Genomic DNA, 17,722 nt, shown 5'->3' with positions numbered 1-17,722 from the left:
TCACAATGCCAAGCGCTGTATTCATCTGTTTACACTATCCAGTCACTTTTGCTTTGTATGGTAGCTCAACTCTGAACCCCGTGGTTGCTGCCTCACCACCATTTTTGCGTTCTCCTGCTTTTAGAATTATTTGCCTTCCATTTTTAACAACGCTATACTGTCTACAGTAGGTGGCCTATGATCACCTGTAGTTCCCTGATTACCATCATAGAGAAAAGCTCTCACTTTTGCCTAGAAGCACTAGGGTCGCCGGTTCGAATCCCAACCACTACCTGCCTGGAGTTTGTATGTTCTCCTTGTGTTTGTGTGGGTTTCGTCCAAATACTCTGGTTTCCTCCCACACTCCAAAGACATGCTGGTAGGTTCATTGGATCCTGTCTAAATTGGCCCTGGTGTATAAATGTGATTTTGAGACCTTAGATTGTAAGCTCTTTAAGGGCAGAGACTGACGTACAATATATATGTAAAGAGCTGTATATATTGATGGCGCTATCAAAGTACCTGTAGTAAACTAAATTAACATGCAGATTCTTTCATCTCCCTCTGATCTATGACCATTTCTTTCTCTGTATCCTCCAACAGTGGAACAAAGTCAGCTCTTTTCCCCCCTCCAGCAACAATCCGTTTTTTGCTCTGCCTCTCTTCTACCCTATCACTCTTGTTCTACCCCCCTACCCCCCACAACAATCACCTTTCTCTTCTAGATAGTTTTGCCTTAAAAATCATAAAAACCAGATCATAGTGTGTATATCTCTATAGAGCTCACCAAGCTTAGACCTAAGCAGTGTAAGTGCAATTCTATTTTGAATGTGAATCAATTAAAGGATAATAGCAGTGTACACTTAGATGCCTCATTATCTTTATTCACATATCATGTCCATGGGATGGTGAGAGATCGATTCAGGAAGTGGCATTCCCTATACTGGTCTTATTGAGGATTCAATGCTGGTTTAATGCTTCAGTGAGGTGAGAGGCCATCTGGTGGCTAAACGGTGGTGGTGTCACTTGCACTTTTATATGAAACATCTATATAGCACCTTATTGAATTTTAATCCACGGTTATATTTATATTTTAGTGGACTCCTATGCACTTTACCTTGAATGCACTTTATCGACATTATATATTGCACTTAAGAGGAATATATATTGCACTTAAAGCGAGTTTATTGATTTATATCATGCACATTGTCACTTTATTTGATTTTATATAGCGCTGCATACATATTTGTTTATAGTTCATTCCTCCCGTTAGTGAAGGAGGTTTTATATAGCTGCTGTATTTTCTTTTATGTGTCCCAAATTATTGGGTCTTAATACTACACCACTTTATATTTAATTGCGCTGATTTACTTTTTTGCACACTAAGCAGTGTTATGTCTAGCTGTCGATCCTGATCAACACCTGATTGGTATTAATTTAGTCAACAATGAAGTTTTCTTAAAACTAAAACAGCTTATCAGATGGGTTTAGACTGAATACAGAATAAGATCCCCCACCCACATCCTGCTTTCAAGTTTTCTCCATGACTCATCAGTCAAAACCAGTGTGGCTTAAAGTAGAACTTTACAGTTTGAATGGCCACACAGCCAACCTCTGTCCATCCTGTGCATTGCCGATGACTAAGAAAGGCTTTCCTAGAAGGGCTGGCAGAGCCAAACTGTTCCAAAGGATAAATATTACAGCTGGAGCCCTAAAGATATAAAAAAGCAAGCAAGCAATTTCACCCACCAAGGTCTGCTCAAGTGAAATATGAGTTTTGGGAAGACTGAGTGTTAAAGCAAACCAGTTGTTGGAATAAGAACTCCCACTCTTCTAAACACATGCTATTGGGTACACAGTCATGGCTCAGTACCCTTTGAAAAAGCCTGTAATGCCATCAAAACGTTGGGGTCTCTCAGGTCTGACCATGTGCCCCAGAGTGGCACTCATAGCTAATGCTAAGTTAAGCTGGCCAAACACTGATCAAAATTTGGCTGGTTCAGCAGGGACAAGCCGAAGTTTCGATCAGTGTGTGGCCATCAGAGGTCAATCGTATGGAAAGGCTTCCTTACAGTAAGAGTTTTTAAAATGTGGAATAGACTCCCTCAAGGGCTAGTTCTGGCTAGCTCAGTAGATTGATTTAAAAAAGACCTGGATTCATTCCTAAATGCACATTATATAAGTGGATATTAACATTTATAGGTAATAACACTAAGGGTAGTTGATTCAGGGAATATCCGATTGCCTCTTGGGGAATCAGGAAGGACACTGTTTTTTTTCCCCACCGGAGCGAATTGGATCATGCTATATTGTTTTTTGCCTTCCTCTGGATCAACTGTGGGTATAGGATTGTGTATATGGGGGTTTTCAATATCCTTTTCTTGTTGGTTGAACTAGGCAGAATAGTGTCTTTTTTACGATCTCACTAACTATTTAACTATGGGACAAGTTGGAAAAATTGTCCTCAATCTGCAGCTGCTGTCGCCAATTAGTGTATTATGTCAGCTAAGGGGAGAAATGCGCTATACTTTTTTTTTTGTTTCCCTGCAAGCTGAACGAAAAAAAAAAACAGACTTAGGCCTGGTTCACTCCTATCCAGGTTGCAGTTGTTGCATATTCTGGTTGCATTTTGCGTTTTTTCAATACACCTTTTTTATCCATTGAAGTCTATGGAACCAAAAACACTGGTCCCTGGCCCTTTCCATAACAGATGTGAATGTGATCCACAGGAAACCAAATTAAATGGACTGTAGTGTGTTTCTGCAAAGCTGAAAACGCACTTAAAAATGCATAGGTGTGAACCAGGCTTTAAAGTAGTTAGTTGTAAAGGCTTTTTTTTTTTGGTAAAAACAAATATCTTGTACTTTCCTAATCTGTGCAATGGTAATGCATAGAGCAGCACCAACCCTCCTCTTCTGGGGACCCTGCCGGCACTCTTCGCTCCTCCTCCTTTGTGTCTGCCCCCATAGCAAGCACTGGCTATAGGGGCAAACGTGAAGGCTCCTATCTGTGCACCTCAATAAACACACAGAGTGTGGCTCTGCCCCGTCCCCTACTCATAGGATTTAATGGACAGCAGCAGGAGCCATTGTGAGCAGAGAAGGGAGGAGAAAGCCGCTGCAAACGGGCACAGCGCTGGATTGGGATAGGACTATAAATGGGGTGGGGAGGGGGGGGGGATACAAATCCTGGGGGGACATTTTTCATCTTAATGCAGGGAATGCACTAAGGTAAAACATGTGTAGCTTTAGAACCACTTTAATAGTGTGCATGGCCAGCTTTAGTTTGGATGCTCAGTGTTGCTTGCTGTACAACCTTTGTGACTTGACACCTAAGGCTGGCCATATACGGAGCAGGAAATAAATTCGCTCAATTCCCCCATCAACACACACACTGGCTTGCTGGGTCATTGTCTTCTCCCGGTGGGGAGGGTGGGGGAAGTTGTCCCTGCCAGGAGAAGACAATGATTATTGCTAGCAGCTATAGCAGCCACAAGCGATGATCACAGGTAAAACCCAGCATGCTGGTTGTACCCAAGTTAATCAATGAATCAACTTGGTATATTCAGCCTGCCCATACACAGCTCGAATCTGGGCCAGTTCCTGCTGAACTAACCAAGATTCGAACTATGTATGGCCTGCCTAAGTCTGGCATTCAATACACAGCTACTGCAGCTTTATCCCTTGATCCAGCACTTATTATACATCTGCTGCAGCTTGACTGCTTGATTCCGCATTTAGTTATTGCAGCTTGACTGTTCCATGTTATACTGCTAATACAGGCCCAAGGTTAACTAGCATCAGTGATAGAAAGAATGATTTCGAAGAGGCATTGGAGCTGATGAGACCTGGGAATGGGAACCGCTAGCTGATGAGTGGCCTGCAGCACACATGGACCCCCAACAGGGGATTGTGGTGAAGATATGTCAACATCCCAGCCTCACAGAGAAATGAATGCTTTGTGATAAAGCCGTGGGTGTATAAACGGAGCCACATGCTGAAATAGTGTTCATATATTCTATGGTGAAGAAACCGTAAAAGACTATGCGGAAAGAACTTACTGTAGTGTATTTCCCTAACTGGCAAAGCGAAGGGAAGGTTTCCTGGTGAGCTTTCCGCACTCTCTCGATCAGACTTTCAGTCTCTGGGCTCAGCACATAGCTCTCCGTGATTTCGGGCTTTGGGGGTTCCTTCTTTTTCTTATTGCGGTCATTCCGTACAGCTGTATAGAGAGAAGATATGATTCAGTTGAGACATGACTACAACAAACAGCTGATCAATGACAGTAGCGTGCCACAGAGGCATGTATGAGCAGAAGAGTCAGATAGTGTCACCAGTTACAGGATAAAATTATCAGAACTAGATGTTATCTGATATAAATAGACAGTGCTGTAGAATGAGAACACAGCCCAACCCATCAGACAACTCATGCCATGAACAGCTTGGAGTCTTGTAAGGACGTGAAGCCAGAACTTTTACCAACTTTACAACAATGGGCATTACCATGTCTGAGATATTCTTTTGGAACATCTATAGACTGTAAAAACTGGGGTACAATATGTATGTATAGCTTATCCGGAAACGTATTGTATCTCAGTAAAGATATACAATATATTGTCAAAAGTATTAAGACGCCTGCCTTTACACGCACATGAACTTTGATGGCATGCCAGTCTTATTCCGCAGGGTTCAATATCGAGTTGGCCCACCCTTTGCTATAACCGCTTCAACTGTTCTGGGAAGGCTGTCCACGAGGTTTAGAAATGTGTGTCTATGGTTATATTTGACCATTCTTCCATGAGCACATTCGTGACATCAGGCACGTATGTTGGGCGAGAAGGCCTGGTTCGCAGTCTCTGCTCCAATTCATCCCAAAGGTGTTCTATCAGTTTAAGGGTGAGGACTCTGTGCAGGCCAGTCCAATTCCTCCACCCCAAACTCACTCATCCATGTCTTTATGGACCTTGCTTTGTGTACTGGTGTGCAGTCATGTTGGAACAGGAAGGGGCCACCCCCAAACTGTTCCCACAAAGTTGGGAACATGAAATTGTCCAAAATGTCTTGGTATGTGGACGCCTTAAGAGTTCCCTTCACTGAAACTAAGGGGCCCCTGTAAAACAACCCCACACCACAATCCCCCTCCATCAAATGATTTGGACCAGTGCACAAAGCAAGGTCTATAAAGACGTGGATGAACGAGTTTGGGGTGGAGGAACTTGACTGGCTTGCACAGAGTCCTGACCTCAACCAGATAGAACACCTTTGGAATGAATAAAAGCAGAGACTGTGAGCCAGGCCTTCTTGTCCTCACCAGTGCCTTACCTCACAAATGCTGAAAGAAGAATGGTCAAACATTCCCATAGACACACTCCTAAACCTTTTGGACAGCCTTCCCAGAAGCTGTTATAGCTGCAAAGGGTGGACCAAATCAATATTGAACCCTATGGACTAAGACTGGGATGCCATTAAAGTTCATGTGTGTGTGTAAAGGCAGGCGCCCCAATACTTTTGACAATATAATGTATTTAGGTTGTATTTTCTTCCTAGCGATGCTGTACAGCGATTTGGTTTGGTCACATGACAAGGGTCTTCTGTTTCGCCTGGCAGTGGACAGGTCATGAATGCTACAAAGAGTTGTACCATGGAATGACAGTGCCAGAGAAGAGGTGAGTATTGCAGTCACTAGCTCTCTACTCTGCCCCTCCAGCGCTCACTGGAGGGCTTAGCTGTGGAGGGGGTGGGAGGGGCTGGCTCAGGCTCTCAGCGGCTCTCTGAGATGCTGATCCAGCTGCTGATCCAGGCATCTAGGTGGATCCTGACCGGCTCGGCTCTGTGACCAGTGTTGCCAACCATCAGTATTTTTACTGGCAGCCAGTAACAGTAAAAAATATTGGTGTGGAGCTCGGCTCATCCAAGCGCCTGCTACAGTGTGCTCGAGCGGCGCCAGCGGGGGGGGGGGGGGGGCGGGTCTGTTGTAGGCAGCACCTGAGCATGTCATGTGGTGTCAAGGTAGCCGAGCTGACTAGCTGGAGCCTCGTGTGTAGGTCTGCAGGATGGGAGCAAGGCAAACTGGGAACGGAGCTGTCAGTGCTGTTTGGACTGGAGTGGACTGAAGGGACCACCTGGCGTGGAGAGAGACCGTCACTGTGACTCAGGAGGGGACATGTCGTGTCGGTGAGGTGTAATCAGGGCCGGTGTTAGACTATTTTGCGCACTAAGCAAGACCAGCTACTTGCATCCCCCCACACAAAAAAAAAAAAAAAACTGTACCCATTGCTCCCCTTCCTGCACAAAATGCTCCCCTCTTTAACCCTACACCCCCATTCCTGTACACACTTCCCTTCTTTAACCCTACACCCCCTTCCTTTACACACTGCCCCCCTTTAACGCTACACCCCCTTCCTGCACAAACTGCCCTCCTTTAATGCTACACCCCCTTCCAGCACACACTGCCCCCCTTTAACCCTAAACCCCCTTCCTAAACACGCTGCCCCCCTTTAACCCTACACCCCCCTTCCTATACTCACTGCCCCCCTTTAACCCTACACCCCCTTCCTGTACATACTGCCCCCCTTTAACCCTACACCCCCCTTCAACCCTACGCCCCCTTCCTGTACACACTGACCCCCTCTCTAGAGGTGACCCTATCGGGGATGAGGAGGTGACAGGAGAGTAATGTGGCACTGGCCATGGCTGCGCCCTAGGTGGCAGTGTGCCCTAGGCAGCTGCCTAGTTTGCCTAGTGGTAGCAACGGCCCTGGAGAGTCAATTTCCTGAATGTGTGCGGCGGCCCATTCTAATTTCTTGCCCTCCTGAGTCCTGCCCCTAAACTACTTACTTACTTTATCAAAAATAAAATGAGAAATATGCTTTTTGCCTTAATATGTAACTTAAATGACATTGCTAACTGCTACTTTTTGTAGCCTAAATATTGAAATTTGCAATTAAAACTGTAATTTAGTAACTTTTGGAAATGCTAGTAAAAACTTGACTGTGCCAGTAAATTTCAATCTGGTAGGTTGGTAGCACTGTCTGTGACGTCAGGGGGCCTTAGCCAGCTGTTGGTTGAAAACGGGTCACAGGAGTGCAGAACGAACTGCTAATCGTGGGTGTAATTCTTTACAGGTACATTACAAAATAAAATTATAATAAATGCATATTTTCTTTACCTACAAAAAAATGTGCATTTATTAATATTATTTTTTTGTAAAGGTGAACTTATCCTTTAAGAGCTAAATGCATTTCTGATTAATCAATGGGTATGTTCCAGAATTTGCAGGGTCTTTAAAGGGATAAAACATGCGCTTGCTTTGCATAGGTGTACTGCACATTTAGTTTTTATATAGAGTATATATATATATATATATATATATATATATATATATATATATATATATTTATATATATATTTATATTATGTTTTGATGTATGCTTTTCATCTCTTGCTATGACCATTTAATAGGTTTGTACTGCATCAGAAGGGTGAATGTGTCAGCCCCACACGTGACTGATGATCCTACTCAACAAATATTGCTGACCATGAAGTATACATTTCTTGTGGATTAACTTGCCTTTACATTTTTTGTATAGCGCCTCTTCTAGAGAAGGTTTATGCATGTCCTTGTGCTCATGGCCTAATTCACATGACTGCACCGACACAGCCGCTCGTCCTAATTTGAAAGGCTCGAGGGGGAGCTGCCCGGAACTGTTCCCCACATGCCTTTGAAATTAGGATGAAGGACAGTGTCCGTGCAAACGCTGCATCCCCATAGACTTACATGGGCTGTTTACACCTGGTGGCTCCAGCCGCATAAACTAACGGGCCTCAGAGCCCATGTGATTGAGGCCCTAATGTCTGTATGTATGCGTTTCTATACATACTTGTATGTGGTGTATATATAGATGTATAATCTATACACATACGCACACAAATTTCATTTAATAGTTGTAAAAAGCTGCGTAAACTGTCGGCGCTATATAAATCCAGTATTGTAATAATTTTTTAGAAATCGTATTGATTTTTATGACCTTTCTTTACAGGTAATAACTGTCTGATTTAATGTGCTTTTAGAATTTTAGTATAAAAATATACATGTATATGTGTGTCTACATGTCCCACCTTATATGTCTCAGCACTGATGAAGAGGGAAATGTATGGCCCCTGAAACACATTGGATATTGTACCCAATTAATGATTAGTGATTGGAATAAAAAAATGAATGTGTGGTGGTGCTTCAATTGCCAATTCAAATATTACCTTTACAACCTAGGCAGTGCCATCTTAAAGCGGAGTTCCACCCAAAAGTGGAACTTCCGCTTTAAATAGTCCTAACCCCCTGACATGCCACATTTGGTATGTCATTTTTTTTGGGGGGGGGAGGGGGAGCGGGTACCTAGTTTTGACAAGTACCCGCTCCCACTTCCGCTCGGAGCGCCACGGCGCCCCTGAGCGGAAGTTCTCCTCTCTCCCTCCCTCCCTGCAATCTTCTGGGACATGTCAGAGGTCCCAGAAGATTGCTGGCCAATCACGACGCATAGCGCAAACTGTCACAGCTGGGTGCCCACATCAGTGATGCCGGCGCCGCAGAGCAGAGAGGGAGAAGATGGCGCATCGCTGGACCGTGGGACAGGTGAGTGTGCGGTTAGGCTGGAACTCCGCTTTAAGTGCATTCAATTTAGCAGGAACACAAGATCTTCACCTTGTATCTTTGCAGAACTGGGATCTGCCTTGTTTACATAGACAGGTCACCGGGGGGGGGGGGGGGTGAGGGGAATCAGCGGACATCGGGACCCATTGATTGACATCCCTGCTAGCCAATCATGGCGCGATCACACCATCTAGTGGCTATTCAATGAAACTACGTACAGGTACGTTGTTTCGCACAATATCGCCACTTTGCCGCAGTAAATACACGGTGGCTGGTCTTTAAGTGGTTAACACCGCTCGATGTATAAATCAACATACATCCTTAACAGCTGTCGGCTTGTAGTTTTCAATGAACTACCACGGCGCTGTGGAGCGCCATGTTGGTTCATTGAGTGTTCCTGTCAAGGAGTATCGGCTTACCCGTACGGGATGTACGGGTAAGCCGATACACTGACAGTGTGCAGGAGGCTTGGATGGCATCAGCGATCTGCTAATCGCTGGTGCAACGCTTTCCAGCCTCCTGCAACAAAAAATAATAAATGCACACTTTTTTACCTGCAAAGGTGAACTTATCCTTTAACCCGCCAGTCAAATGAAAAAAAAAAAAAAAGACTCCTCTAAAGGCATGCTTTATACAGTTAAGAGTGTTTCCCTTTATATATAAGCAGAACATAATTGTATGATATCACCCATATTTGCGTAAGCCTGCTTTTAATGACAGATATAGAAAAAAAAACATGCGGCAAGTCAGATAAACTGAAAAATGGCAGATAAGAAATTCTGTGGAAAGAAAAAGATGAGTAATGTAATCACAGAATGTTTATCAGCTACACGCTCAATCTGTGGTTTTTCTTAAAGAGCCAGCAGATCTGTATTACAACCTACTTTAGCTGGGTACACACTGGGCCAAAATCAGCCAGTTCAGCAGTAACGGTGTGTACAGCAGTCTGTCCGACAGAAACCAGGCTAACGATTGACTTTTATCGACAGATTGGAAAATAAGCATCCGATCAGCACTTGCAGCCAATGGCTGCAAGCCGTGATCTGTGTATTCCATCAAGGGGGGCTTCTGCAGTTGGGGAGATCGCCGCACCAACATCGCTTGTGTTTTTACGGTGATCTGTACAGGTGAACGGAAAAAAACGTGCGTGTGTACTGGGCTTTCCACTGTGAGGAATGCCTGCTAGTACTACACTGGACAAAATATCAGCAGATTTTCCCCAGGAAGCACTGCCTGAAAGTCTGTCCGTACGCATTGTTCTAGTAGAGGCTGCATCAATAGCACTTTAAATTGTTTGCCAGGACAACCTGTACTGATGAGTCTCAATAGGCAGATAGAGATCAGTCAGCAGGTGGGTGTTTGTCAGCAAAAGCCTTTTCATGCTCTAAAAAACTCAGGGATAAAGAGAGCCGATGAGTAAAAGCCTATTATTCTGTAGTTATTGTGAAAGGACTACAACGAGACAGTATTGGGCATTTTGAATAAGGGCCGGTTCGAACTAGTGCGATGGCAGACATCATATGTAAATCGCACCGCATTGCTGTGCAGATCACATGCGATGTCTATGCAATGCAAGTTTAGCCATACAAACTGGCTGGCTGAATTTGCATCGCATTCGGACCAAACTCGTGCAGGATCCTTTTTTGTCCGCACCAGAATCTGATCTGATGGCTGTTCACACCCATGTGATCTGATTCTGCAAATCGAGCTACATGATCAAATTGATTACGGGGGTGTCATTAACTTAACATACACTTTGCAATAGGTTTGCAGGAACAGGTTGCGATTTTGATGCAGTGCGAATTTTTAGCGCATCTAGTGTGAACCGGGCCTAAGGCAGAGTGGAATAAGAATATGCAATGAGTATGGAAGCCCATAGCAGCAGAGTAGACTTCATTGATCTGATTAAAGATAACTGGAATGTGATTAGTTATTAAAATTCATGTCAATTTTTTGCTGATGCTAGCCCCCTATGTCCCTATGTCCTCAAACCACTTCTAATGTTTTTTGTTTTTTTTCTTTCTGTCCCTCGACCTCTGGTAATGAGACCATGCAACAGCAGGTTCTGTTTCTACCCAAGCTACGTTCCAAGTCCAAGGCTAGGTTCACATGTGTGCATTGCAGGAGTATGTGCAAAATCATGCACACCTTCGCAACACACAAACAACGTGCATCCCGTTTGCAGGCATGCAGCAGTGGTATTAATTCTTAATGGCAGCCCAACACATCTTCGTAGCCTGCACACCTTCAACAAATTTCAAACAACTTTTTATGTATTTTGGTGCATTTTGGTGTGGCACAATTAAAAAAAAAAAAAGGGGGGGGGGGATCATGCTACTCTTCTGTACACTTTTTACACATAGGACAGGCCATTGAATGGGCTTCCATAAACGTCAAGTGTGCATGCACCATCGGACCTGCATAGATGTAAACAGAGCCTAAAGCTGGCCATACACACTAACAGCTTGGATGGACTTTTCACACTGTCTTTTCAATCAGGTCCGCCTGTCAGTTTTTTAGGCGGACCTGATCAGACCCTCCTCACCACTATAGAACGGCGGATGTCAGCGGTGACATGTCCACTGACATCCGCCGCTATCCGATGCAATTCTATCCACCAAATCCAGACAGATTGTGACTATTTTCCATCCGTCTGGAGGTTTGGATGGGATCAGGTGAAAATGGACAGGTGATCCATTTTCACCCGAACTCCCCACAGAGGAGAGCGGGAATGTGACAGGTTAGTCTCAGCACAGTGAGCGGAGACGGACCTGTAATCCGCCTGCTCAGCAGAGATCAGCAGATCGATCCCCCGCTGAGCCGAGCGGAACGCTTGTGCGAAAGGACCCTTACACTATATTGTTAAAAATATTGGGACAAGCACATGAACTTTAATGGCATCCCAGTTTTAGTCCGTAGGGTTCAATATTGAGTTGGCCCACCCTTTGCAGCTATAACAGCTTCAACTCTTCTAGGAAGGCTGTCCACAAGGTTTAGGAGTGTGTCTATGGGAATGTTTGACCATTCTTCCAGAAGCGCATTTGTGAGGTCAGGCATTGATGTTCGAAGAGAAGGCCTGGCTCACCGCCTCCGCTCAAATACATCCCAAAGGTGTTCTATCGGGTTTACCAGAGGAGTTGAAGCTGTTATAGCTACAAAGGGTGTGCCAACTCAATATTGAACCCTACGGACTAAAGGGCCATACACACTATAAGATTTTACCTTTTCTATGTAGTGCAAGGGCCTGCCAGATTTCATACAAATTGAAAGTGTCTAGGTCTGACTTCATATTATCTGGTTTTGGTAAATCTAAAGGAAAAAGTCTTCAGAAAATCTTATAGTGTGTATGGCCCATAAGACTGGGATGCCATTAAAGTTAATGTGAATGTAAAGACAGGCGCCCCAATACTTTTGACAACATAGTGCATCTCCTGCTACAGCCTATTGGATTTTGACAACCAGCACCACCAACCAGGATTCCCAGGGAGTGTCTGCATCTCGTTGAAAGCAGGCTCTCTTTGGCTGAAAATTTTCCACCCGGCTCCTTTAACAAAAGTCAACTGAATAATTGACTGTTGCCAACAGGGCCATCCACAGAGTGAATTTCAGCTGACTCAACGTGAATCCTTCAAAACTCAATCCATTTATGATCAGCTATACTCTTTCTGCAGCAATGGGCATCTAACTTCATCTACCACATCTGCTCTGTTTTAGGGCATTTCACATTGAAGCGTTTTTGCTGCAATTTTACCCTGCTTTCAGGAGTTTAGTTGCTCTTTAATAGGGCAGTTTAATGGGCAAGGTAAAGGACCACTATCATAGACAATGTTGCATTCTTATAACATCACGTTTATTATATTAATTTTTTTTTTTTTTTTTTTTGCAAATTCTTTACTTTAGTACAGTACTCAACAAACTAAAAAAAAACAGTAGCAAATATCATACTGACTGTTACACAAAGGCCACCTTTAGGTAACCTCAATATGAATTTTGTATTGTATGTGCCTTTATTAATATTTTCTTCCACATTTATGTCCGAGCCAAGCTGTCCAGAATCACTACCAGGATTGCTTACAACAATCACATTTTTTATTTATATACACATGCTACAACTGGTCAAGCAACCATGCCCCGTTCCAATCCAGCACATGAGAGCCCAGCTGCTAAGCAGGATGGGGCAAGGGAGCGAGGAGGTGGAGTTCACGCCACCACATTGTTCTCTGCTGGGACATGCCTAAGAAAAATGACCTTACGACAGGGACATGTTTAATGGTTAAAAGGTCAGTCTGGCTAAAAAGAAAACTGACCCTGTGACTGGGATGTATTATACCAGTTTAAAAGGTCAGTTTCACTAAGGAAGAGAGCTGGCATTATGGTAGGAATGTGCTTAATAGGTTAGAGGAGAGATGTCACATACAGAGCGCATTAGGCAATGGACAGATCTCTAATGGGACATCATGATAGATGATAGAACATTATTTCATTAGGAGACCACATTTTCCCTCTGTAGCAGAACATTTACATGGATAATTAAAGAAAATAATAAATCTGTCCATGGCAGTGGGATAGGAAGACTCTTCAAGGGCCTGATGCAAAAAAGTGAAGCAAGACGCAAATAACATATGCACAAATGCTTCGTATAATGTGCATTAAAGCCTGACAGAAAGATAATTTTATTAATGGAAGCATATTTCCATTGGGCAATGACCAGGTAATACATACGTAAGTATGCCTTGAATCAGGGTTTAGGGTGACCGCAGAACGACTGACAGCCACAGACATGACTCCCAGAGGCATGATGGGATTTGTAGTTTCGCCACAGCTAAAGTTCTGCAGCTGCCTACAACTAGTTTAGTGTTATGTTGCCCAAAAACCATGGACTCTGCATAAAGTCTATGGAAATTTCCCATTAGGCAGAGCTGGGCATTTATGTGTGTGGTAGTGGGAAAAGTTTACAGCTACATCTCCCTTCCCTCAGCCAGTGGTTGGACAATAAAAGAGCAGCAGCAGACCAAAGAGGTCATTCCTCTATTCACTATGCCTGTGTTCTGAAACATTTTCAGCCAAGACACCCTTAAGAATCACAAAAAATCCTGAGGCACACCAGTCTGAGGGCTCCTTCGCACCAGGAAGTGAATCTGAGCGCAAACACTTTTTTGCACATTTTCCCCTTCTAGCACAACCCCAACAAATCCCCCCTCCTAGCACAAACCCCGGCACAAATCACCCTCCCAGCACAACCCCCCAAACCCCCTCCCCCTCCAGCATAACAGGAGTTAACCATACACTCTCCCTCATGTAGCACAGGAATAAACAGAGGATCGCTCAGATTGGGCTGTTGCCGCGGCACCCTTAAGGACTCCTCACGGCACCCCAGGGTGCCGCGGCAGCCATTGGGAAATACTGCACTATGCGGTCTCTTCCTCAACAGCCTGTCGATTAGTTGTACACATCCCCTCCCTGGCAGTTCTTCTATGCAGAGGATTACAATAGCCCCATACCAAGAATATTTATTCTACTAACATTGGATGCACATAGAAATACATGCTATTTTAATAATAAATACTGTACATAACTGCATTGCCTGGTGGTTTTATGTCTGCTTGGAGTTTAGCTTTAACCCCTAAACGTGAACAAAACAGCTTCTGTACCATGTGACCGCTGTGACAGTCTCTCACAGAGGTTAAATGATCGGGAGACGATCCCTCTGTCTCTTCATCAGGAGCCTTGACCAAGGTGGAGAACATTTAACCTTTTTTATTTTTCTTTAGATAATAATTATAAAGGAGGTCAACTGTAAATAGGCAATTTTATATATAATCTGTAAATATGCACGTGGTATCCAAATTTGCTCATTACATACCCAAAATATGCTTCCTGCTTTAAATGTTACACAATGCTTGTGCTGTACTGGTCATTCTCACAATGCAAGTCAATGAGTCATCAGACTCATTAAAACAATACACTCCCTGTGTGGCTGATATCACATCTCAACAGTTGTTAAAGGCGAGACAGATAATTTCATTGGTCCAACGAGAGCTCCCACTAGTGGTTAATAACGATGTATGGCTGTGTCGCCCTTGGCAGAATCCCTTGCATTCATCTGCCACTTGGTACCCAAATAGATGTTGCTCCATGGTTGGCTACACCTTGGTGGTTTTAGCAGCTAGGAAGCAACCTCACCAATGGCAGTTTCCCTAGTGTGATATAACCCTACTGGAAAAATGACGGACCATTCACCCCATAGAGCATCTGGGAAATGTAAGAGTACTCAGATAGTTCCAGGCACAATGCCAAGAGACTCATGAGCATGAACCCTAATTTGGGATCACTGCAGGGTATCTTGTGACCAGATGGTACAGCCAAGGCAAACTGAGATTTATCAACTTTAAGATATGGACACCAGCCAAATCGAACTTTTAAAGCAGAACTCCAATTAAGCACATAGAGCAGATATACCGAAAGCTGTTTAACCAGCTTAACCTGTTTACCCCTATAAAGATTCACAAATGCCTGATTTTACTATATCAGACGGCTGATCCCACAATCTGAACTGCAGCTTCGTATGATGCCTTTAGCTAGCTCAGTGGACCATAAATGAGCATAGTCACAGTTGTGTGGTCTTTGATTAAATTTGCCCTCTTAACACCTCCTACTCCTCCCAGGGTGTAAAGACATGTTGGGTAACAGTGCTAGCATTTCTTTTAGCATTTTAGCTGTGCTAAGCATTCTGGAAGTGAAGGCATTTTTTACATTTTAGATAGTGTAGGGAAGGGCTGGATCTATTGTCAAAGTTTTACTGCTGTGTCCCTACAGGGGACACAGCCCCCCCCCCCCCATTTCTCTTGGTTAAATGCTCCAGTAAGGTTACTTGGTCCTGTGGCAAGTCGGCAAAGGCAGTGTGATGCTTTGGGCAATGTTCTGCTGGGAAACCTTGGGTCCTGCCTTTCATGTGGATGTTACTTTGGTGTCCTTGCCTCAATGCGTCAGGGCTGTTTTAGCAATATTAGGTGGGTGGTCATAATGGTATGGCTGATCGATATATATATATATATATATATATATATATATATATATATATATATATATATATATATATATGTACATAATACACACACAGGTGCATCTTAAAATCTAGAATGTCATCAAAAAGTTAAATTTATTTCAGGAATTCAATTCAAGTGAAGTGAGTTTCAAGTGAATCTCATATATTTTATATAGATCTGTTACACACTGAGTGATATAATTCAAGCATTTCTTTTGTATAATTTTGAGGATTATGGCTTACAGCTAGTGAAAACCCAAAATTCAGTATCTCAGAAAATTAGAATATTACATAAGACCAATAAAAAAAAAAAAAAAAAAAAAGTATTTTAATACAGAAATGTTGGCTTACTGAAAAGCAAGTCTATGTAAAGTATAGTATGCACTATACAAATACTTGGTCGGGGCTCCTTTTGCATGAATTACTGCTTTAATGCGGAATGGCAGGGAGGCGATTAGCCTGTGGCACTGCTAAGGTGTTATAGGAAGCCCAGATTGCTTTGATAGCGGCCGTTAGCTCATCTGCATTGTTGGATCTGTTGTCTCTCATCTTCCTCTTGACAATACCCCACAGATTCTCAATTGGGTTTAGGTCAGGCGAGTTTGCTGGCCAATCAAACACAGTGATACCATGATCATTAAACCAGGTATTGGTACTTTTGGCTGTGTGGGCAGATGCCAAGTCCTGCTGGAAAAGGAAATGAAACACAGTGGACCAACACCTCCAGATGACATGGCTCCCCAAATCATCACAGTCTGTGGAAAATTTTGCATGTCATTTGGAAATTGAGGTCCCAGAGTCTGGAGAAAGAGTGGAGATCCACAGAATCCAAGTTGCATGAGGTCCAGTGTGAAGTTTCCACAGTCAGTGATGATTTGGGGAGCCATGTCATCTGCTGTTGTTGGTCCACTGTGTTTTATCAAGTCTAAAGTCAGCACAGCCGTCTACCAGGAAACTGTAGAGCACATCATGCTTCCCTCTGCTGACCAGCTTTATGGAGATGCTGATTTCATTTTCCAGCAGGACTTGGCACCAATACCAATACCTGGTTTATTGATCATGGTATCACTATGGTATCACTGTGCTTGATTGGCCAGCAAACTTGCCTGACCTAAACCCCAGAAAGAATCTGTGGGGTAATGTCAAGAGGAAGATGAGAGACACCAGACCCAACAATGCAGACAAGTAGAGTGCCACTATCAAAGCAACATGGGCTTCCATAACACCTCAGCAGTGCCACAGGCTGATCGCCTCTAAGCCACGCTGCATTGATGCAGTAATTCATGGAAAAGGACCCCCAACTAAGTATTGAATGCATACTATACTTTACATGGACATACTTTTCAGTAAGCCAACATGTCTTTATTAAAATCATTTTCTTTTTTTTCTATTTTTTATTGGTCTTACGTAATATTCTAATTTTCTGAGATACTGAATTTTGGGTTTTCACTAGCTGTAAGCCATAATCATAAAAATTAAAAAAAGTAAATGCTTGAAACATATCACTCTGTGTGTAAGGCATCTATATAAAATATATGAGTTTCACTTTTTGAATTATATAACTGAAATACATTAACTTATTGGTGATATTCTAATTTTTGGAGATGCACCTGTATATAAATATAAACATACACAGTCATGGCCAAAAATATTGAGACCCCTGCATTTCTGTCAGATAATGCACCACTTCTCCCAGAAAATTGTTGTAAAACAAATGTTTAGGCATTCTCATGTTTATCTCTGTATTGGTATGACACAAAAAAGTATAGAAACAAAAAGCCAAATCTGATACATTCCACACAAAACTCCGAAAATGGACTGGACAAAATTATTGGCACCTTCTCAAATTTGTAAGTAATAATTGCATTCCAAATTTGTGATTCTCCTGTAATTTGTAATCAAACTCACCTGTATCAATTAACAGGTGCTGACAATATAGAAATCACACGCAACAAGTTAAAATGTTGAACAATTGACTCAACCTTTCTGTTGTGTCTCTGAATTATCAAAAGAATTTGAAAACAAAAATTGAGGAAAAGCATTGAAAACCTC

General features: G+C 43.1%; 1 protein-coding gene across 7 annotated transcripts in view; it reads right to left on the bottom strand.

Moving 5' to 3' along the window:
• RARA (retinoic acid receptor alpha) overlaps nt 1-17,722 on the bottom strand; it is a 294,008-nt gene that overhangs the window by 12,726 nt on the left and 263,560 nt on the right. For all 7 annotated transcript variants that reach the window (XM_082271917.1, XM_082271922.1, XM_082271920.1 and 4 more), the window contains one exon: nt 4,040-4,200. In XM_082271917.1, coding sequence (XP_082128043.1) covers nt 4,040-4,200 — 161 coding nt within the window. The remainder of the gene's footprint in view (nt 1-4,039; nt 4,201-17,722) is intronic.

The sequence above is a fragment of the Pelophylax lessonae genome (assembly GCF_965119305.1).
Source record: "Pelophylax lessonae genome assembly, chromosome: 11".
Classification (NCBI taxonomy): domain Eukaryota; kingdom Metazoa; phylum Chordata; class Amphibia; order Anura; family Ranidae; genus Pelophylax; species Pelophylax lessonae.
Note: the sequence above shows the minus strand (reverse complement) of the source record. Positions and strands in the feature narration are given on the sequence as shown.